This window comes from Falco peregrinus, chromosome 2 (assembly GCF_023634155.1).
Source record: "Falco peregrinus isolate bFalPer1 chromosome 2, bFalPer1.pri, whole genome shotgun sequence".
Lineage (NCBI taxonomy): Eukaryota > Metazoa > Chordata > Aves > Falconiformes > Falconidae > Falco > Falco peregrinus.
Window position 1 is genome coordinate 67,556,279 of NC_073722.1, and position 24,477 is coordinate 67,580,755.

The 24,477-nt window shown below is 40.3% G+C and overlaps 1 protein-coding gene and 1 long non-coding RNA gene across 2 annotated transcripts in view; both read right to left on the reverse strand.

Annotated features, from left to right (window-relative positions):
* LOC129783887 (uncharacterized) overlaps positions 1-24,477 on the reverse strand; it is a 177,995-nt gene that overhangs the window by 36,352 nt on the left and 117,166 nt on the right. The window lies entirely within an intron of this gene.
* Positions 1-24,477, reverse strand: part of EGF (epidermal growth factor) — a 60,850-nt gene that overhangs the window by 4,934 nt on the left and 31,439 nt on the right. Inside the window, exons 12-23 of the mRNA XM_005238074.3 lie at positions 23,167-23,315; positions 21,451-21,555; positions 19,407-19,630; positions 15,718-15,885; positions 14,781-14,930; positions 14,184-14,333; positions 13,430-13,546; positions 12,286-12,411; positions 9,868-9,987; positions 7,344-7,494; positions 4,558-4,722; positions 950-1,049 (exon numbers count right to left, since the gene is read on the reverse strand). Of these exons, the coding sequence (XP_005238131.2) occupies positions 950-1,049; positions 4,558-4,722; positions 7,344-7,494; positions 9,868-9,987; positions 12,286-12,411; positions 13,430-13,546; positions 14,184-14,333; positions 14,781-14,930; positions 15,718-15,885; positions 19,407-19,630; positions 21,451-21,555; positions 23,167-23,315 (1,725 nt within the window). The remainder of the gene's footprint in view (positions 1-949; positions 1,050-4,557; positions 4,723-7,343; positions 7,495-9,867; positions 9,988-12,285; positions 12,412-13,429; positions 13,547-14,183; positions 14,334-14,780; positions 14,931-15,717; positions 15,886-19,406; positions 19,631-21,450; positions 21,556-23,166; positions 23,316-24,477) is intronic.

Sequence of the window (24,477 nt, forward strand, 5' to 3'; positions counted from 1 at the left end):
CAGCTACAGTTGGGTGCAAAAGGCTTGAAAATTTTGCAGTAATACCTGCACCAGAGAAGTACATGTGTAGTTACCCCATTATAAAGGTAGGTGCTTTGCTAGAGTTTATCACCAATGCCATACAAGTACAAACTCTTCCAGTAGTCTTTTCCACTGGCATAACTGTGCTTGTTTTGAAGCGTGTGCTGCTTAGCTCTCAGGCTTAGTCATGCCATTCTGAGAAAGGAGTCTCGGACTGTGCACAAAAGTATCCACAGATGCCATTTATGTCACTTTTGCTAACTTCAAGTTTCAATTGCAATCACCCAACAGTGTAATGTCATTTTAATGCCAGTGAGAATCAGGTCTTTAGATCAGATCCTATGGAGTCCAATTCTCTGATACAAGTCTAAAAATGACAACAGAAACAGGCTAGTACAACCAGATCATGATGGCATTTCTACCTACACCAGTGTAGAACTGGTATTACATATTCCCTCCCAAATTCTCGATAACATCCTGGTTTTTCTTTACAGGGCAGCAGCCTCTAATACAAAGACATTTAATTTCATCAAACCCCAAAATAAAGTTCAACATCTCATGTAGCACACAGAATACTTGGCTTCCAAGAAGCCTTTCTTATGGAGGGCATACTTTCCTGTGAAAATAACTCTGTGATATGCCATGTCATCACATTGCCATTTCCTTAATTTAGAACACAGTTCCCCAACTGTTGTGTTCAAAGCTAACAATAACACAGGCTAATGGTTGCAATACATCCCGGCAGCTGTGAACTTTGAGGGATAACAATGAGGTAAGATGAACTAGGGTTCACAGCAAAGCACTTGATGACTCTAGCAGTTATTTAATATGTTTAAGATGTGAATTATTTGATGGATAATCTCAAGTGGATCCCTAACACACTTTGATCCTTCCTGTTTCTCTCCCCACTCCACGTCAATATAGTTACCTGAGATTTGTTGCTAGTAGGTGTCACGTTCTCGTCAGTGTGGCTGCTGTCATCCCTTATCGCTTCTGCATAGAGATTCTTCTTATACAAGTTCTGACTTCTGCAACAGAACAAAAGATTAAACAAATTAGTTTTCTTTGGGAGGAACAGATGCTACTTCCTTTCACACATTATTCTATAGGCATTTAGATAAGGGACGTATATTTTGTTTTCTTTCATTGGTTTGAAAGGGCGCATTGCTGTCAATTACTGCACTGTGGTTAAAACAGCTTGTCCGAAAAATTCAGTAAGGAGTGAACAAATGTTTGTTCTAATGTGTCATCTGTGAAGGGTAATTCATTAGAAAAAAAACAATAGGCCTCATAATTTTAACTACCCCCTTCCATTTCCTTATGTTATTCTATTTATAATACATTCATTCCTCTTACCAAGATTTAGGTTTCAGCCAACACTAGAAACAGTGTTTGTGGGTGAAGCTGAGAAATAAAAATCTGACCATATTTTCATACACCATTTATACTTAGAGTTATTAAAGTTGCTTCTGTATTCACCTGAATAATTCAGGAAAAACAACCGTTTCCAAAATTACTATGAAATAAACAGACTGAAAGCCTCAAAAAGCTTGGAACTAAGGTATTTCCAGGAAAAAGCATGACTAACAGAATTAGCTCAAGAGGACAAAAAAGCCAAGAGTACAACCTGGAGTTGGAAAAGAATACAAATAAATCAGCTCTAAGTGGCTAGTTCCAAAAATTCAAAATCTGTTATTTTTGCAGTTAAACAGCAACCACCAATGAGGCAGTATTAAAAGCCCATATAAGCCCCCACATAGAAAACACGGTCATAAGAAAAAGAGTTCATTGACACTGCTGGAGATACGAATTAGTACATCTTTACTGACTTTACATACATGTTTTTTCTCTTCCTAGACATCAGCTAATGAAATTAATATTACACTCTTCAAATTCTGGAATTCTCAAGTTGTAACATCCTTTTACTTGATCTATTTTAAAATGAAATTTAATAGACATGTGCCAAAGAAAACAGGAATTTTCCTTTTCTATTTACATTGCATTCATATACTAACTGGGAAAATACATCTACCATAATTATACATTGCTCCATTCATGAAAATTGGATATAAATAAAATTTGCTTTTTGCTAGAAACAAGACAGACCTGTCTCCACCATGGATTTTCTCCCCAGATTCTCTATAACATGTTCCTGTGTATTCAACCATTACAAAAATAAAAAATAATATATAAAAAAATTGTCTTCATTAGAGGATAAGACTAGGACTGCTAATACAAAATCAAATAGGTGTCAGATCTGAGGGTATATCCACAGAGCAGAATGCTGAGAAATAAGGTAAATTAGTCCATTTTGACTTTTCCTGACACTGTGGCAAGGCCGCTGTTCATGTTTTGTCACCTGGATGTGCCCATTCTGCACTGCAGCTCATAGCGCTGACAAAACTGAAGTTACTCAAAATTCAAGTTACAAACCCATTGCACAGACCCCACTCAGATGCAGGCATGGTCCTCAGCGGGACACCCTGCTCAAAAGGGTCACAAATTCTACATCTTACTTTACAGCATGCAGAGTAACAGATGCCGGATGGACTCGGTGGGCACAGGGGTCTTTGCGTGTGACTCCGCACAGGCAGACCAGGCAGTGAGACCTAGTTGACTGAGCATGGCCAAGAGGCCAAAAATTTCTCAATCCTAATCCCAGTCCTACTGCTGATTTTTGCATAGCCTTGGCCAATTGTGGTGGAGGGATTCGAGGTGTTAAAGCTGTGCTTTAGATTTTTTTGTAGGTGGGAAAGAGTTTTTTCTTTCCTCCCCAAGGAAGATAGGAAATTTGGCATACTATACAGTCGGACTACATAAACCTAACATTAATAACACAATGCTCTTCAGCAGACTACAGCCATTGAACAAACCAACACAATACTTTGGTATTCTTGGCCTACAGTTCACACATTTTTCAGATTGGCAGGTGTAGATCTCCATCTTAATTTGCTCTAATTAAAAGGATATAGGCGTCTCCATTTTACAGAGAAAGGAACAGACTACTACAGACATAACTGGTACAGTTCAAAATACAGCAGATTACATGAAAAAGCAGTATAGCAATTTCAACCCAAATACTGGTTTCCAAACTCCAGTTAAATAGGGATTTTAGGTCAGTGGTTTCATTTTGATCTAGTTATGCCAGTAATAGCTGTGGTACAAATTCAATCAAGCATGTAATTGAAAACTTGTTGTTGAGGTAAATAGTTCTATTGATCAAAAGCATTTGGCAAGAAAGGTAAATCAGGGAGAAATGACAGGAGAGAGAGGAAGGGAAGAGGTTGAATATCTTCACACCTTAAACCCAGCCGTATTCTGGCTATTTTTTCATGATAGCTTATGTGACATATATGGGAAATACAAGAATGTCACAATTTGTCTATTCTGTATGTATCATTCCACTGATTAGCTTCTGAATCCCAGGTCATGAGAACAAGTCAGGCTGTGCTTAGCTTTAATTCTGGACTTCTACCATTAGTTAATAGAAAATAAGAAATGTGGCTGCTTCACTACTTTTATGGACTAAATATGCTAGGAACCATTAAATAAGAATGAAAAATATTAGCTTCCATGGTTAACTTCTTCTGCAGCTTAACTTTTTATGCCTAGGAAAGTCTAATTTTAAAATTAACCTAAACCACAAACAAACCCTCTGCACACAGAGTACAGGTCAACATGCAGCAGGAGACTTTTGATTTGCTGCTGTCTGGCTTTTTGTTTGTTTGCTTTTAGATATAACTATGCATTTAGACAAGAGCCTGTGAGAACAGTTATCTGCCAAGGTCATGGCCAAAAGACTCTAACTTATTAAATGCTGAATACTTTCCAGTCCAAGAGACATCGATGACATTTAATTTCACATCAGACTGGGTTCTTAAATAGTGACTGTAGGCATTCTTTTTGCCATGAGAAGAATCCCAGACCTGCACAATCCATTACAGCCATGGAAAATGCCAGGCAGTATTTTTACAACAGATGTGCCTTAGGCTCCCATCCCTGATTTTACTCTTCCTACTGCCAGGAAAACTTCTTTCACATTCGTTGCTGGAGGTCACTGTGGAGGTTTGCTGTTGGAAGGTTAGTACGCTGCTTTTCTCTATGGTAAGGAAGCTTTCAGGTGCCATTCCACGCTGAAAGGGAAGCAAAAGCAAACTAATGGGATAGCTAGCAAAGAGGAGCCAAACCCTAACATGACAGTTTTAGACATCTAGAACTTTTAAGGAAAACCAAGGAAGAAGCAAATAGCATGCTCCTGAACTCTCTCGTCAATGCAAATTATAGCTCTTCTTCAAACCTAAGAAGATCTATTCTTCCCCCCAACACATATCACTCATTAACACCGATGTGAGTACTGCCAGAACTTTCTGAATTGTTCGTAGATGCAATTACTGAAGAGCAAGAGTAGCAAGGATAATAAAGCAATTTCCACAAGGTGAGGAACAGCTCACATTCTTCGCTATAAGCCCTCTCTGAAAGTGAGCAACGCCTTGGTCCCTGTGCCATATGTTCACAGCACATGTTTGGAAGCACTACCTGTGGCAGTAGGCAGCTAGGAACCCCAGCAGAAGCAGGAGGACCAGCACTGCTACACACACGGCGATGGTGATATTCCGTATCTTCACCCGTTCGGCATGCTGCTGCTCCCACCACTCCAGATCGCTGAACTGGCACCGCTCCCCGACATATCCCGTCACACAGCTGCCAAAAGGAAGGGAGCACGCTTTGTAATTGGTGGCAGCGGAAAAAACCCAGATCATCATTTCAGCCGCCTTGCATACTGATTTACCACTGGCACCCACTACAGAAATATCTGGTTGAATTTAGATATGAAGACAAAATGACCTTAAAGGAATGGCTGTCAGAACCTGTAGAATTCAATACTAAAAGACTTTTTTTACTGTAAAGCTACTGAGTCAGCTATAGAATTATACAGAGATGTTATAATTTCCAGCTTCCAGCAGGTAAAGAATAGAAAAAATAATTTTCTCTAAAATCCTGCTGTGTGATTAGTGTTTCCGTTAGATTTTCCATGTAACTGTTTCCAGCAGCAAGCTTTCCTTTCTTTGAAATATGCAATATAAGACTTACTTTTATTTTCAGAATTATTTGATTAAGGGAATCAAATTTTAACCTGAATCCTTAGTTTAATATAAAAGATGAATGAAAGTGTTTAAAAAAAATTGTGTGGATTAGAAAGATCTTCATAACTTAGTTTTAATACAAGCTTCTTCTGTACAGAGTTTTTGTTTATTTGTTCATTTTTACCACTGTAAAACCCAACGCAGAAATATCTTACCAGGGTATGAAACCCTCAAATCAAAATTCCTAGAAAGCAAGTAATACATCAAAGAATCTCAGCCTAGCTTTACTGTCCGAGGCAAGAGACATAAAAAAGGAAATAATAATAAATGTAAAAAATGAAAAGTCTACTCAGTTCAAAACAGTCTCTCAGCAATGTAGGCTCAAATCCTTCTCCCAATTCTTATTGGTCTAGTTTTCCTAAGTCAAAAGAAGGAGGATTTGACCTGAAGCAGCTTTTACCTAATGTCCTGAAAATGTTATATCAGCATTCACTATTAAGTCTGGCACTCTCATTCTGTCACAAATTAGAATGCATATATGTTGAAAGGCAGAAAAAGGCTAATTTTTCAGTGTAAGATCACAACAAATTCCAAACAAACTAAAAGATCTACTTCCTAGTGTAAAAGCTTTTATTAACTAAAATACAAGTCACGTTTGTTAGGTGATTTTTGCTAGATAACATTTTTCCATTACTTCCTTTCGGTATTTAATATATTAGAGCCTACATGAATAAATGCTGCCATCTAGTGAGAGTTCATCAATGTGAGAAATTGGCACAAACAAACCCTGGCCCCCAAGAACATGGCTAAGCATGGTTGCTCCTTAATCTGTCAAATGGCTTCCACTTCCAGAACTGAAGAATACATACATTTGGATTCTTATTATGCACTAGCACCTAACAAATAAAAGAAAAAAAGATGCGATCCAATCTGAAAGTTCTGCAGTTGTAGGCTCTTCAGTTTCAATAGGAGAAACTCAATGAGGTGAAAAAAAAGATAGTTTTCAATGCCTCTAAAATTTACATTAAAAATTCATAACAAATACCGGAGATGACCATGAGTCCATCTCCTGTAATGGCTTTGCCCAAGGGTTTTGCTGAACTTAAGAAATCCATGGCACAGAGCATCCACTTCATTTCCATGTATGCACATAAGAGACATTCTTTTCATATTCCTGTAGGTACAGAGGTCTGTAGGCAGGGGAGAACACTCTATTTAATAATTAGAAAGCCTAGGATTTGACAGTGCTTGCAGGAATGGCCTGAATCTCGTACAGAGGTTCCTGCATGCAGTACAAGGATCTGGGGGAATGGTGGGTCAAAGGAACGCTTCAGCACAAAGCTTGCTCTCCTCACTCCAGGGTTGTACCAGGACCATCTGAGTTACTCAGACACAGAGGGAGATTTGCCCACTACAGAACAGCATCCATCCCCTGCACAGGTCCTCATGTACCAGGTGAGACCCGAGAGGAGAAGGCGGGCATTGGATTTGTCCCATGGTAAACACTTTCATGTTTGAATTTGAAGAAACATAGAACACAGATTCAAATATAAACAAGTTACACAAACTCCAGCACTGATGGTTTTGAAGAAATTATTACCCCATGGGACTAGGCTGTCACATAGACCAGGCCAAGGCTGACTTCTGGAGATATGAGATTCTGTTTGCTTTTATCGGTAACTGCATTTGGGGAATGAGGAATTAGGCTTCACAAAAATATCAACGGGAGGAAGGAGGTCTTGGTTTTGAGGTTTCATGTCTCCCTGTCTTTAGGAGGACCACAATGTTGGGACCAAGACTCTTCAAACTGTAAGGGAAGATGCTGACACCAGACTTCTACCTGGTCACCATAAGAGAAGACAAGACAGAGGTGTCCTCTTCCATCCCGGTGAGTGCTACACATGAACAGCAAGGCCAACAGGGAGGTACAAGTCAGCACGGTATGTACAGGAGAGACAGCAAGCACCTCTTTCATAAAGCCATTTAACAACTCATCTTACATTTCCAAAGCAAAGAACGTAGTGCTCAGGGAACGAACCCAATCCTATTATTATTTGCAGTTGGGGTGAATGGAGTGACCCCTTTCAGAAACTTACAGAAAAGAGCTGAGTCTAATGATAATTGCGCTAACATGAGTGATGAACAGATAATATGTGGACAAACACTTCACTGTCTGCACTCAGATGGGCCCTAAGGATACCGTTCACCAGCGCAGACAATGCAAATTTCTGCACTTACTTGCAGGCATAGTCTTGTAGATCAGAAACATAGTTGCACACTCCACCATGGAGGCAGTATGACTCATATGAAGGAGGGCACCCTACAAAATCACCTTGCACAGGGTGTGTAGAGTATTCATGGCTCACAACAGTAGAGGGGACAGTAGATTCTGAAACACAGGATTTCACAAGGACATCTTAAACTTTCGGATGCATTAGCAATGTGATCTTACAAAATACCAGAACTTCAAGACAGGAAAATAGGTTAAAATCTCTGATTTCAACCAATTACTTGTATTTTAACTATTTGCTTATGTTGCTTATCAAATTTAGGTACACAGAACTTCATATCAAAATACTAAATACACTTGATTCTAGATTTGCAATGAAAGACCCACAGAGGTAAGCTGCGTTCTATCTATTTAGATGAGAGAGTACATCGCCAAATAAAAACTGCACTGGTTGTTTAGTTACTTACATGTAAATGATTTTTGCAACTTATGCAGCTTTAGGGTATGGTAAATCTCTACCATGCATAATGTACAGGTGACGGGTAAGTGTATTTCGTGCCTTCGGATCTCAGACCGAGAAGTTTTCACATGCCACCTGTTGTTCTTACGCGGATTATTTTTACTTTTGCTGTCATCCACTTGATCGCATCTGCGTGTGACTGTTACTGTTTCAAGCTACCTCAGGTACAGATAACAGCATCACTGGGGAAGGAGGGAACTCTCTTGACCCAGTTCTTCAAAGGGTTCTGTAGTCTGCTCTGAATTGCACAGTCACCTACACAGATAGCCCAACTAGCTAGATTTAAAGGTAGCTTTAAAATCTCTGCACAGCATGACCTATAGTGCAGACATGCCCTTACAGAAAAGGGGTGCTTCCTTGCCTGCTTTGATGCTACAGCAAATGTATAGGTCAGAACCAAGCATCTACATGGCAAAGAATTTCTAGCAGTATGGCTTAGCAGAAATGCACCTAATTGCTCTCACACATTTATGGAATCACTTTCATGACTCACACCAGTTTTATTGCAACATGACCTTCAATAACATTTGATTTTTAAAATTTCATTTGCAGGAGAACTGCCATGGTAAAGAGCCTGAATGGAAAGGGATGAGTGATTTTAGTGAACCCCAGGTGTGACTGCATTCTGCAAAGAAAATTTCAGCTTGCTGAAAGAGCTCGTTAGGCAAATAATTAGAACAGTGCTTTAACACCCATGAAGACATAGGATCAGACTTACAGCTAAGAGACCAGAAGGCATTACTTCCAAGTCATGCATCATTTAAAATCATCATTTCCCTGAGTGACACTTGAAACTACTGAAAGCTTAAGTAACTGAAAAGGGAGTGGGGATCCTAATAGGTGTTCTACTTAAAAAACCATCATTTCCTTCTGATTTTCTGCAGAAACAGATCTGTAACAATCACAGTGTCCCTCCATCATCGGACAGTCATTTCATCTGGAGTAAAATTCATTCTGATGAAGAGGGCTGACACAGAGTAAGATGATGAATGAAAGGTCTGGAGCACAAGTCTTATGAGGAGCAGCTGAGGGAACTGGTGTTGTTTAGTCTGGAGAGGAGACTCAAGGAGGACCTTATTGCTCCCTGCAACTCCGTGAAAGGAGGTTGTAGGCAGGTGGGAGTAGGTCTTCCTCTCCCAGATATCAAGCAACAGGACAAGAGGAAACAGCCTCAAGCTGTATCAGGGAAGGTTTAGACTGGATATTAGGAAAAAAAAAATTCACTGAAAGGGTGGTGAAGCATTGGAACAGGCTGCCCAGGGAGGTGGTGGAATCAATTCCTGGAGGTGTTTAAAAAATGTGTAGATGTGGTACTTAAAAGCATGGTTTAATGAAGGACTTGGCAGTCCTGGGTTAATGGTTAAACCTGATGATCTTAAAGGTCTTTTCCAGTCTAAATGATTATATGAGTCACCCAGTTCCACATTTTGAAAGAACACTGCTGTCTCATTGAGAAACTGAAATGAGGGTCAGATAGTCACTAGCGCTGAACCTTCAGCAGCTCCCTTCATTACATTGGTAACCAGATTTTCTAAAGAGTTGCAGAGCTCTTTTGAAAAATTAGCCACCGGATTTGAAAGACTAGCTTATTCTGAAGAATTAAATGGGAGTTAAATTATGTGCATTTCTTGTGCTAGCCTTCTGCAGAGAGAAAAAAGGCACAGGGAGTTTGCAAATTGACACAGGCTGAAACCACTTCCAAAAATGTTGCCTCCAAGGAGCATTTACTTCTGCTGCTGGTTGTAAAGGCCATTAGATAGAAGTGTCATTGCATTTAGACAGTAAAAATTAGCATTGAACTGTAACGTAGATATTCCCAAACTAAACTCGGATCTGGTCTCCTTAGCTCACCTCAAAACAGCCTTCTAAAGCAATACTGCTAAATGGATCCACAAGCTGCCTAGTATGTCACTATACAGAGTTTCCTTAATTCCCAGGTATAACAGTTTATACAAGAGCACAGTTTTTCATTAAGGGCCACTTCATTTTAATTGCTCGCTCCATTTACTCACTGCAACCGATGCCAGTTCCAGAAGCATCATCAGCACATGAGCAAGTGAAGTTTCCTTCTGTATTTGTGCAGGTTACGTTCTCTCCACAGGTGTGGGACCCCGTCTTGCACTCATCAATATCTGTCACCCAAACAGTCTGCAGTTAGAAGAACGAAATGCCTCAGAGCATCAGTTAAAAGGGCAGCAGTTGCAGCATTGCAGTCTCCTCACAATGAGGAAAAACACCAAAGAGCTTCCCTCTGCAAATACGCCTTTGTGGAAAACGTAACGGAAGAGCAACCAGCATATTTCTATGCCAAGTAATCAGAGCCTCCCCAGCCTCTCAGAGCATGCTACGCTGCTGCAGAAGACCTCCGCAGGAAGAAGGAAAGAAAGGCTTCCCCAAGAAATGTAATGAGTACAGTAGAGTTGAAGAGAAGACTTATTTGTACTAGATACCTTGGCAATGCCAGTTGCACCCTGGATGAGTACTGGAGTGCTGTTAGTTGCCCTTTCTGCACTAAGACAGCAGGAGGGTTTGGGAGCAGGGAGTTGCCCACCCCCTGCACCACCCATCTGGTCCCAGAAAGAAAGGGTCTAGAAACCTACAGGTTTATCCAGTTTGTGTAAACGCTTCAGTGAAGCGAACCTCTGAATTATTACAAAGAGCCTCCCTGATGACAAGAGTCTCCAGGCTCAGAGCCGGTGTTAGGCTGGTATCTGCCTCTCGCCCCCACCCCGCTGCACACCCCCACCCTGCCTCCACACCTTCTCCCACACAGCCCACGGCAGCAGCTCCTGCCGGGCTGGCATTCACCCCAGGACTGATACCCACATGGTGCTGAGTGCCTGAGCACCCCACCTCAAGGGTGGGACCTCTGAAAGAGTTCACACACCAGGGTTTGGGAGCCTCCTATTCATTTTATGAACTGTCAGCAGAATACATGTGCCAGATCTACTCAGGGGAAACAAAATCACAGATGTGCTATCCCATTTTGTGTGAAATTACTGCTTAAACCACTGGGACTTTTTCTACAGTAAAATTAGCAGGATCTGGCCTAAAAGAGTACAGAAAATTCAGAGCACTTTTAAAAGTAAAAATACAGGAACAAAACTGTTGCAACATATTCCATGAAATGTGATTTCAACAACACAACATGAACTCATCTTGTACCATCTCTGGATGTACTGACACATTTCTGGACACTGTGCATGCACGCACACATCTAAAACCGAAGTACAGAATCACTTACCAGTTTCTGGTTCTTACAGTACATTGTAAGTTATCAAACCCGAAAGAAGTTTCAATTCCATTTACATTATTACAACATTGCATCATTTATAAAATGCTGTGAACACATATCTTACCATACTCTGGACTTAAAGACTTCAGGAAGATAATGGATTGTTTTTCAGTCATAGTGATAGGTACCACAATCATTCTAGCTGAGCGACTGTACCATGGAAAGCGAGAGCCCAGGGCTGCCAGGGGCCATGCCTTGTAGGTGATACTGGGGTAGCAAGAGGAACTTGTCACTTCTGCCTGCACTTCCAAACATCCTCAAAGACGTGAGTTCTGGATCTCTGAACAATGTAGGCAGAAGGCCTTCTCGAACCTCCTGCCTCTGATACTTTCCACGCCCTACCCATAATAATGATACTGTTCTTAATTTTTCAGTCCTCCTTATCTGTGTCAAAGAATCAAATTCCAGTAAAGGCTATGTAAGATTTGAAACAAATTTAATGGGCTTTGAATTAGGCTATAAAGGAAAAAGAAAAGGACGAAGGAGAAGCCAAGCCTCTCATAAAGCTCTGAACAAACTGTGTGCTAGTCAAATACTGGGGGGGGAAAAGCTTCCTGTTCTTTCATTTTTACTGCTAAAATGGATTAAAAAATTAAAAAATGTAGGGAATGAACTAAACACTGGCATTAGAGCTGGATGGGAAAATCAGTGGGTCTGATTATTAACAAGACTCTAAATGTACTCAAGTTGTCAGTGTCAACACCTTGAACCTCATGACTATTAAACAGACCTGGAATTATTTGATGAGTATTATGACACACTCAATACCTGCTTTCGTTTATATTCATGGCAACGATTTCCAATAAAGCTCTATTGCTTCACCTCCGCTTCCCTCCTCCCCCCTTCACTCTTCCTCTGTCTCCTGCTGTAGCTACTAAAAAGAGTGCAAACATTGAGAGGAGGCATCCACTGACAGCTACAGGCTTTGCATATTGATCGCTTTCTGAGCTTGCCACACTTCAAACAGGAAGGAAAGAATCAAAAAGGAAGAAATTATAAATGTCACCAGATTTTTCAAAAAGGAGCAGAACAGCTCATCTGACAGATTCACAGCTTGATGGAAGCCTAGCCCGAATCATAAGACATGTCTCTGTTCATTCATCCTCCAGACACAGCACAGCCCTCACACACGCACCGTAGCAATGGACTCCATCTCCGGTGTAGCCCTCCAGGCACTTACAGACGTAGCCCCCTTCCGTATTGATACACCCTGACACGTTTCGATTACAGCGGTCCATATTTACAGCACACTCGTCAACATCTGTGAGGCAAAACAAGGAGATGGGACACGCGGGTCATGAAAACATCAAGTAAATCAATAAAAAGAAATGTCTACATCATGAATCTCCCTCAGACTATGCTGTCACTTGTCATTTGTGCATCTGAAGCAAATGAGAAGGGCTTTGTGGTCTTTTCTTGGTATGAAATTTGATGAGGATGTTCTAAAAAGCCTAAGATAGTCAACCAGTTACTTTCAACTGGAGGTCTAGAGGTATTAAAAAAAACCCTGTTTGGAGGGAATGATCCTCTTCAAAACTAGCCTTAGCTCTTAAACCCTACCCAAAAATAAACTTTGTTTTAAGAAAAAAAACCACATAAGCTTAAAAAAAAAAAAAAGAAATACCACAATAAAAAGAAAAATTTACACCCATTTAATCTTCCACTTTTTTTCTTCCTTTCCATAGCATCTTAGACTTCTGTGAGTCTTCATGCTTAGCCATCAAATGGTAAATTGTTCTGTTTCTAATGCCTTCTTGTCTTGGCTTTTATGAGAGAAGAAAGTGATTCCATTTATGTTGTATGCAAGTCCAAAAACTTAAAGACCACTCTGAGTAATGTATTGTTTGAACGTTAGTGCCTCTTTCTAGTGCTAGAAAGAAACTAGAGCAGCAATTTTATATGAACATTACATCAGGAATACTAATTTTTAAGAGATTCCGTAATAAATACTTCTAAATTATACATCAACTGTCATGTATATGAACCGAGCTTTTATAATGAGACAGTTTTTACAAATAAATACATTATGCTTTTATTCCTATTATCCCTTTGATTGCTTGTTAATATTAATAGAATTAACACTCATGACTCAAGGGAAAATAAGGCATGTGTTAATTAGTCATTTCATCTCACGTGTTCTCTGCTCATCATCCTTTTTGAAACAAGCACCTTTCTGTGATGGCTCATGGAGCAGAGCTGCCAATGTGAGAAAAGATAGATTTTCTTCCTTTCCCCCAATCTACAGTTTTCCAGAAGGTCGCACTAATGTCTTTTATTACCATAACACGATTTCCCCTTCCTGGTAAATCCTTTCAAACACTGGCATATAGCACCATCTTCCAGCATAACACACTCTGCATTGACATAACATTCTAGTGCAGTGCAGTCATCTTGATCTATAGCATAAACAAAAACCAAATAAAATACTAGATGCAGTTGGACAGATCAAAGGAGATACTGTATATTAAAAAAACCCACCAACCAGCCAAAAAAATAACAAGAAAATCAGAACATACAGTCAAAGTTTGAAACATAGCTCTCCAGGGTTAATGATGACAAGCCAGTACAATCATTAGGGCTATTGCCTTTGTCTAGATGGAGTTGAAGTGTCATTTAGTATCAGGATTTCTGAACATTGTATGCAAAACCTATTGTAAAATTTAATGAACTGCTGTCATCGAACATAAATATAATGCGATGGTTTTACCGCAATTTCATTCAGAGAAACTTAATATACTTATAAAATCTAAGGGAGAGACTTTCACAGGTGTTCCAAATTAGAAATGTTTAGACCTGAATAACGTTATCAAGTTTTGTTGACATAGCAAAAGAACATGGAGACAAACAAACAAAAAAGCAGTCCCACCTGGCATAATAGCATAGACCCAACTTCATGTAGGAGGGTTAAGAGCACGGATGCCACCAGTGTTGACATTGAGCGTTTCTTCCTTTAAGGCCTATGATTTCTTTCCGTTCTATAAACCTGTTCAAAGCCTCACATTAAATACAAGGAAGACAATCATCGGACTCTACCTGATACCATGATTTCAGCCATCAACAAAATGCTGCTTTTCTGCTTTTCCCCACTGTGTGTATCCTTCAACATCCCACTGCTTTGTGTGCTCTGGAGCAAGGTCTCTGGCACTGGCATCGGCACTACCTCCTCGTGCACAGAGACGCTTTCTGGAAAAGACAGGAAAAAAGTGACACAGACTATTTAGATCTACTGAACTAACTTTCTGATCTTCTATCACTTGTCTACATTCCAATAATCCTGATGGTTTCCTTTTAAAATAAACATCAGTGTCCTCCCAGATTAGCCTGTTCCCGACCTCAAATTATTCCTAAATCCACTCACTAGTAGGTTTTCTCAAAGGCAAAAGACAAGGAATGCAAGTCATTGCTCACAATATTTGCCAGCACTGCACACATCATACGCACAGCTAATACATCAAGGGGAAAATTAGAATGGTCAGACAACATGTTATTGTCCCAGGACACCACCAGTGTTTTCATTCTTCAGAGAAACCATCATTCATTACGTAAAGCAAGGTGAATATTTTCCATTGCTATCTGTCAGGATCCTCAAGGGGTTTGGGGAGGCTCTTTTTTGGAAATGAAGGACTGTACCTGCTGTTGTGTTGGAAGCATCCAGACCATGACAGGTTTTTCCATCTTGGTTTTTCCAAAATCCTGGATGACACATGCAATGGGCAACTCCAAAATTGTTTTCACAGATCTGATCACAGCCTCCATTCTCATAAAGGCAAGGATTTGCCCCTAATGCAGAAAAACAGGCAACTTAACAAGCTGCTTCTTCAGTCAACATCTCCCTTTAGCTGTGCAGAGCTGAAGCAGTTGGGAAAAGAGTAAGGACTGAAAAAAATTAGAACATCCCCCCCCCCCCCCTTTATTTTTTAATTAAAAACAGATGCATATAGTAAAGTGTATATATTATCACCTAGCCTCTGGCGGGAAAGCAGATTCACATACTAAAAGTATGTGAATACTTTTTAGTACTTCACTACTAAAAGTATCACTTTTTTTTAAATTTCCTTTATTATTTCTTCTTTAATATTTACAGTCCTAACATTCCCTAAAAGAACATTACAAGGGCATTGGAAACCTGTGATTACCTTCTCTCAGTCCTGGTCTATTGAATTACTTTTTTCTGCTTACAAGGAGATTGTTCCCAAGAGAAAATCAAATTATTTGATCCAAAACGAATAAATCTTACAAAATCTTTCTCCATGTAATTTGTTATCATTTGTGTGTGTGTGAGGGGTGCTAATAAACTAGGATAAATAGGAATTAAGAAACTATGATAGCCTTGTGGCAATTGATCGGCATCTATTCTTGGGCACAATCATAAATATACAAAACCTGTTAGCATTCCTGGGACACGTGCCCAGATGATGCTTTCAATAAATGCCAGCCTGACTATGCAAGGCCTTTTAAAGAGCCTGTTTCCGAGAAGATAATCTGCTCCCCAAGGACATCTATTCTACCGACGTCAGTGAACAAGAGGAGGCTGGAAGGGAATAACTGCTTAATTTTTGCAGTATACCTGGTTTCGCCAAAGGATGAACTACAACCATTGATGAGGGTCTCAGCATGCTGCCTCGAAGACGTACCCTGTTTTGGCCGGTCTTCTTGTCCACCCTCATTACTGACGGCCTAGCCCAATCAGAAAACCAAAGATGATCCTCAAACACTGCTACATCGAAAGGGTGGCCTACAAAGAAATTAGATTTCTCATTTCCACTTCTGTAGAACATAGACAAGAAGCCATGTAGACAAAAGCAGTATCTGCATACAGGTCTATTCCTAACACAGGGGCATAGCTGTAGCCACTTCTTCACTTGTTGTCTCATGGGGAGGGATAACTGTCCATGAGTGATGGACCATGGGCACATGGTACTCACGCTCTTAGCAAAGGAGACTATGACACTTGCCTGGCTCAGTACAGTCTCTGTACTGCTGGTGACCTCCAACCAGATCCAGTTCACAAGATGCTACTACCTCAGGCATCATCATTTCTTGAAGCAGCATTGGGACCAGCCTTTCAGAAGTGGAGTGCCTTTCTCCTCTGCCAGTAAGTGGCCCAGCACAGAGCTGCTGAGGTACGCAGCTCCTTGTGCAGTCTTCACATAACAGGGAGGAGAGTAGCTTAGGACATGTGTCATCCTGTCTAGGTGTACCTGCACAGGGCAGCCTGGGAGCTACAGACACTATAGCCACTGACTCATGGTAGGACCCCAAAGCCAGTGTGTGGTCTCTGCAACTGCCAAAAGTACACACAAGTGCAATATAGTGGTCCACAGGTACATACTAGTGATGTGAATGCACATTCACTAGCCAGTTCATCACACTGCAAAAGTCAGGAAGGGAATTTATTTTCCTTGCTTCAACTAAGTAGCAGCAGTAGGCTGTGACTAGTTAGTCACTGTTTGTTAGCCAGCTAACTAACAGTAACAGCTAACAGAAACCCCAGGATGCCATAGATCATCCAGGTAGCTTCCTCTCTTTTCACTGATAACAACAGGAACATAGACACCAGCTTAGACCAGTCACCTAACACTTACATGACTAACAGTACATGAGAGAAATTCCACCCCAAGTTCAGAGTACAGCAATTTTTCCTTGGTAGCACAACATCATCCACACTAGGAAAACTCAGATCCTTCATTTAACTTCCAGAGAAGGTAAGGAATTCAGAATCCAAAGGAAACTTTCATATATAAGGACATACATACTTATAAAGATCTTTGCTAAACGATCCTGACTCTTTAATATCTCTGTCATGATAGAAAATTGGCGTTTGTCCATATGAGACTATGCATTCTTTCTACACATTTAGAAATCTGCTTTCAGGATAGCCTTTGGGCAAGCTTTTTGCAGTGGAAGGTGAGAACACATACTGTTCTTCCATGGATATCCACCTGGTTTCAGAGTGGGTACTTCCTGACTGAAGCAGGTTTGCTTTCTCCTGGTCCTTACGCACAGTCTGAACATGCACCTCACTTTGTACCACTGCACTCTGAGCCCCTCTGAAACGTATATTTTGTAGGCACATGATTTTATGATCTGTGGTTTTGTTTTTTGATGTAGACCTCAACTAGGTGATGTTCAATTTCAGTAATGAAATTGGGAACCCAAAAGTTATTAGGGTAAAAAATAAAAATTAAAAATAATAATAAAAAAAAAAATCAAAGCCAAGCAAACAAGCAGACAAACAAAACAACAGATAAATTAGAACCTTGGAGAAGGAGTATGTGTTGGTATATCTTAAATACACATCACAAACTGCAAAAAAACTCTTCTTATCTAAGACAAATTCTAAGACATTGTTCAAGTGTTTTGAAGTGTTAAATTGAAGAGCATATTGTTATTCTGGTAGCACTTCACTACCTCTACTGAGTCATGTTTAATTTCTGGGTGTGAGTCTTGTGGGGTTTTTTCATGCAATTTGAACAGAAAGCCCCAGATCTAGATCCTGTCCCCATCCAAACATTTACTCACAATTTTAGGCTCTATAACTTCCACCATCAACAAACAATACCACGCTTTGACCACCAATTCCTTAACCTTTTAACTCATAAACATATTAAGGATTAAAAAGAGAACCATAGTGTCATCAATGGAGGTAGCAGGAACAGAAAAATGAATAACCACATGAATCTTTTCCACAGCAATGCAAAGCTGGCCAATTGCATAAACAAAACGCAATGGTTGTGTTGTTCACTGCCTTGGGTGGGTGCTTACAGGCTGTTTTACTTACAGCTGAAAGCAGGGTTAGCAGAAGAGTGGAAATAATTTTACCTATTTTGCATGCATCTGTACCGAATGACTTCTCAGTACAGGGGCACTAGAGGGAGCTGCCGTAATAAAAATTCCAGTTGTAGCAGAGACCTATGAAGAGAAGCCACCTTCCCGTCCTCCGGCGTACAGCTGTCCAAGAACAGAAGCCGAATGCTGGTCTCACTAACAGCATTAGCAAAACATCAGGATATCTCTGCCTCGCCTCTCTAAATTCCTAACCCTACAGGTCTGCACTTCATCTCTTTTGCTTCTTTCCATACAGGTGTCGATGTCCTTTCTCCCAGCTCTGAACAGCTATATCAATGCTCCAAGCCTGCCTCCTTTCCACTACCCTGTGTTTCTCTAGTGCTCCTAGTTCTCTGTTTTCTCCCCGTAAGACACTGTCTCATTCCTTGTGACAAACGAAGTGAAACTTTCAACAAGCTTCAAGGTTCTTCTTTGCAGCTCAGTTGCAAGCTGGAGTGTACAACAGAATATGTGCAGCAGGGGAAAAGAGAGGGGTGCTGGGAAGTCACTCTGCTCAGGGCTTTTGATGACTTATGAACTGGAGAAGACTGCTCCCTCCAAGACCTCACTCTGCTCACCTTCAAACAAGGGGGAGGGCATCTGGCTTAGGAGATGAACACAAGCCTTCCCAGAGCACAGACTAGAACAGAAACTGCTTAACTGAGTAACTGTGAAGTCTTTACCCATGGCTGTCATGGTACTGAGCCAAGAGTCCTCCCTCGTTCTGCCCATGTTTTGTATGCACACCTACAAAATGGTCCCCAGAGAGATATCATGCACAAAGGGAGTTGTCCTATCCAGAAACTAATTTGGCATGTACAAGATTCTTAAGCATACGCTTTACTTTAGATGTAATACAACATCAGTTTTTCATTTCTAATACTTCTGTCCTCTTGCTTCAGAACAATAGCTACGTGTCAAACAATAGAAATTTCAGCCATAACAACTATCAATGTATTGCATAAATCATTTTTCCATTCAGTGTCTATTGTGTATTTAGAATCAACCCAGTGTTCAACACTGTGCAGATGCAGGTTCATTGCTCAAGGACCTTTACTGGCCAAGACTAATCCTCTTCCAGCTTACGTCAATATAACTCAGTGGTGGAATAAACACAGCAAAACCTGAATTACACATGGAACAAGCAAGCCACATTTTTAACTGTGTCCTTTTTTTTAATTTTTCTGTGAAGGCAGAGAAGTTCTCTATACAGTGCAAAGTTGCTGGTAATTAAAAACAGAGATTGTTAGAAAGGTGTTCTTTTGTTAAAATGAATAAAAGTCAGCTGTAACAGAATGAAGAATGATGTCATTAACCTCAGCGTAGAGTTGTACGGACAGCCACTGGCTGGTAACTCACAAGCACATATGCAGATACACACACACATTGACAAGCAGCAGTAGGTAATTATCAACCCCAAAGCCTCACCTACATCGCTCTGTGCCAGAATTCTTCGACCAGAACCATCCAGGTTTGCACTCTCAAGCACTGACTGCTTAGCATCACACCAGTACACCTTGTCGGCTAAGTAGTCGAGAGCTATTCCGCTGGGCCACACCAGACCACTGCTGGCTATAACTTGGCGATCAATGCCTTCTAATGAAGAGCTGTCAATCCGGGGATTGACCCCCATGTCAGTCCAGAATAATCTCCTTTAGAAAATGAAATGCATACAGGCAGTCGGTAAGTAAATGTTTATCCTCCTCTCTGTGGAATTCTTTCAAAGCAGCTCAGAGCAACACAGGCCTGAGGCACATAAGAAAAAGCGCACACTTCCAGCAGATATATTGGCTGTTGATCTTTTCACACTTGCCATAAGGCTCCAGGTGATTGCAGTGGGACTTACAAAGAATCCCCGTTCTGTTCGTTGGCACAAAACCTTGGAGAAACAACTCCCACCTATGCTAACTGCATACTCTTCATATATGTTTTTTTGCATTTTCCATGTGACTGCTGAGAGTGGTTTAGCGAGCCCAGAAAACAGAAGATAATGCATTTGCCAGCCCCTTGTCTAAACAAGGGTGTAACAACACACAACTGGAACCAAAATTACCCACTGCCCATGGAAAGCAAGCAAGAGTCCTCAGGCTATTTTGCTTTTAAAACAGTATCAAGCCAGCCTTCTTTCTTCTTTTAATAAAATTATGATTCTTGGGGTCTCCCTCTAGAGTCTTGAGTGCTACTCACTGAGTGCTTACTGCTTTTTCAATGAACAGACAGTGCTAGATGGCAGCTTAAAATGGGGATAGCCAAAACCACAAATAACTTCTGACGTTTAGACTCCAATCTTCCCAGGGATCAGCTGCCTCTGTCAGGTTTACTGAAATAATCCACAGATTCACTTTGCTTTACTTATGTGAGCACTTTTGCTGTAGCCAATGCAGGGATCTGTATTTTCAATAGCCTTAATTGTGTCTCAGATCCCTCTTTAATACTGACTTTATAATTATGGGCATTGCTATAATGCCTGTTGCTCCTCTCACCATTAACTTTCTAATAAGGAAGGTTTTTTGTGATGTTTTCTTCTCCCTTTCCCCTTGTAGCCTTTGCCTCTACCAACAATTTAATAAAAAAACTCCCTGAACCTACCTGTCCTTCAAAGCTTTCCTGCAAAATATTTCTATTGCATTCAACCTCTACTGAAAGAGTCTTATATGTTCAGAATAAAGCTAACAAAACGCCCGCCCCTCCCAACTTGGCTTCATTCCCTCATTCATCAGTACTTGATTATAGCAGGATATGAGCATTTAAAAAAAAAAATAATAAAAAATCAACAGTTTTAAAATTGTCCTACTACAGGCATATTGATTGAAATCCATGGGGCTTTGACATTGATTAAAATGGCCAGGATTTCATCAAGAGTTTACACATTCCAAACTCCTGTGGTCATCTCAGGACTAGATAAGAAGAAATAAGGTGCATTTAAGTCCATGAATCTCCACAACATTAGATCTGGTTTAGTTTCCTCAGAAACTGAAACACAGGCAAAAAAACCCCTTTGTAAGTATCACTGGTTAAAAGTATAACTACCTTCTTCACACCAATAGGTATGGAACCATCAAAGTTTGTAGTGTGGTGCTTACAGCTGTGAGGGTGACTTCAGTTCCTTGTGCCTTTCTTTAGCTTAAACTACTTATGGTATCTTTAACGCTTCTGGTATTTTAAAAATTCTATATATCATTCTATAAATTAGATTAATTTCAATTATTTATTTATTTTATATTATGTATAAATATAATTATTAAATTATATATATAATATTTTAAAATTTTATTTATTAGAAATAAACGCATCCCAACTCACAAAAGAAACCCAGCAATAAAACATCGCAGTTCACACAACTCTGCAAGGCAGTGACTACCTCAACATGAGACTAACGCACTTTTTACTGCCAAAAGGGCAAGGCTGGCATGCTCATTTTTAAAATGCCTCCCCAAGTATTATACAATTAACTGCATTTATCAGTCCTTACTTAGCAAATGGGTGAATGGCAATCCCACGGGGCTGGGAGATATCCTCCCAGATGACCATTTTTCTTTGCATTCCATTCAGATTGCTCCTTTCGATGGATGCCTTCCTGCAACACACAGGGCACTGTTAGGTCCTCCCTTCTCAGGCAGAACATACTGAGGTTTTTTGTTGCTTTAGTTCAGCACAAAACTGTAATAAATAACTTTACAATGACAGGAAATAATCCCGCTGATGTAGGATGTCTCATTGTTTTATCAACAAGAAATTCGTGTTGCAGCCTCATTATCTGGTCCAGGACATGATGATAAAATACCTGCTGCTCTGCAGGAGACGTGAAGTTCTCCTTTTTTGGGTAAATAAGGAGTTGGAAGTAAAATAATAGATAAATGTTAGCTTTGAAGAGAGTCAGGAGGAAAACAAGCTCCTAACTGAATGGCATTATCAAATGTGTAAAGTATTTTTTTAAACAATACTTTTACATAGCATTTTTCATCTGGAAATCATCAAGCATTTTATATATTCTATATCTACATATACTAGAATGAAGCTAAGGTCCTTATGATGACTCATAAAATCTATGGCAGGCATGTATAGAATCTACATTGCCAGCCTCCCAATGCAATTTTTTCCAGAAAACTGTACTTATTGCTACAAACTTTGTCTTGCCAAACAAACATCAGCCTCTCACCGAAAGCAAGCCTACAGCCTTCCATGCCTACCTGAACCTGCAAAGAAAGGCCACACAAAGATGGAAGGAGAAATATATTTGAAAAATTTCTGAAATATATGGAATACAAACAGGTAAATGCAGTGAGTGAGGAGGAAGTGGCAGATACAAATTCACAGCTTCACCTTTGACTCTTGTCTTACAGAGATGAGCACAATTTCACATTTCACAAGAAACACTGGCATATTTATACAGGAGCACAATCATGTAGACGAAGTTGTACCTAATAGGAAGGAAGTGAACTAGTAGCATATTTAAAAGGGAAAAGGGAGGTGATCTGGACATTCAAACCCACTTTTTATTGACTAATAAATTATGGGTCACACTTGAAACATCATGACTGCTCTTCAAGGAGTCTTTATTATGTGTTCTGATCTGACACTGCCTTTTCATCAAAGGACGGGTTTGTTTCTCTTTGCGTGTAAGGTTAGGTATCAACTGAAAGGTGAAATCTTATTAGCTTCCAGTAGTAACTCCTCTCTTACCAGAGATAACTGACAAAGACCTTCCATTAGCTTAAAGGGGCACGATTCTAGCTGTCAACAATGCTGACTTCTGTCCAAGGTGTACTTGGTGCAGTAATACTCATTATTTTCTTATATATATAAAAAGATATAAAGATAGACCTATATATACAGACATGAAGTGCATGTATATAAATATGAGTGTATACCTATATATTCACATGCACGTGTGCACATACATATACGTATATATGCAGTACATGCTTTAGATTCCTTGCAACTGAGTCGAAACCCTTGCTTCTTGGAAAGACGAAGATAAAAATACAATAGCAGACTCAAAGTGAACTTCCAACATTTCTGTTTTAAAGAACCTTCCAACAGTATATACTTGAGATTACAGCTACCCAATCAGAATGTGAAGCATTACTGAATTTAGAGTGATATCTGAGCTATTTCTGTATCACCCGTTATTTATTCCAAATATTTTACGGCATGCTTCAACATAAATTCACTGTGGAGCACGTACCCTCTGTCTGTCCAATACAATTTACGGTTAATCCAGTCCACAGCAAGGCCTTCGGGTATATCTATAGCTTCCTGAATAACTTTTTCACGATTTGAGCCATCCAGATTAGCTCGTTCTATCCATTTCAAGGCAGTGTGGGCAAAATAAATCTGTGAAAAAAATAACAGATGAGGTGCTATTAGTTCCCATCTAACTTTCTGTTCTATTTGCCTTGTCTAATAGTTCCATTTCTAAAATAACTTTTTCATCTTGAAAGTTCCCTGAACTGCTTACTCACAAAAAGCTGCTCAGGTAACCTGTGATCCCTGATCAAATAACAAGGCACTTATCCTTCAACCAGGATGACTCCTACAGGCAGCTTGTGCTTAGCTGTAAATCCCGATTGCCCTATATACAGCCCTTTGAATATCCTGTTGTGTTTCAGCGAGTAGCTACCTCACATCAGGCACAGCTGAGGAAGCAAAAGTAGGAGCAGGCAAAAAGCAGCATGTTACCATTTCACTGCCTGCTCATTTTAAAGAGGGAGGAGCAGGAAGAAGACAATAGTACTCTATGTGTGCCAAAGAGCTGGGAAGGGAGAAGGAGTTATATAATTTGCTTCTATTTTTTTCTTTTTTTTAGCTCTTTCAGCCTGCACTTATCTGAATTTTTTACCAGGTGTCTATTCTGTAAGGTGCTAGCATTTCCAGAAGAGGCTTCTCAGTTTTGGGTCAAAATAAAAGTTCTCTGACTGTGGGGAAACTAGGTTTGTGTTTTCCAAGGATAAGGGGGAAAAAACCCATATTGTCTTGTATTTGATATCCAGAGGGAGCCAAAAACTCTAAAGCAGAATCATATGCAAAGCAATGCTGAGGCTTTCTTTGCAAATGGTAACAACAAAACCAGTAACTTTGTTTGGCCTCATGGTTAGCATCAAAACAAAGCAGGAGGGAGGCCTCCAGCATTAAACCAGTGAATTTGGTTACTGTGGGAGCACAGAGCAATGCTGCGTTAATTTACCTTGCGCCTCAGTTCTGTGCCACCAGGACCAGGCTGCTGCAGCCTAGCCGGCGCTGCGTGCCACCTCCCCTCGCACCGTGCACCCACCCTACAAACGTGGAACAAGACTGCACACCTAGTGTCACCGGCACGTCTGATTTACACTCAGCACAGCACAGAACAACTGCTAGATCCTCAGCAGGACCCTATTTCAGGAGCAAGTGGCGATGTACCAACAGTGCCTGACGTGATCTTCCTGTAACACAGACCTGGAAACATTCTCATTTGTTCAGTGGTGTCCATCCAGGCCTTGAGAAGTTTCCAGCAACTTAA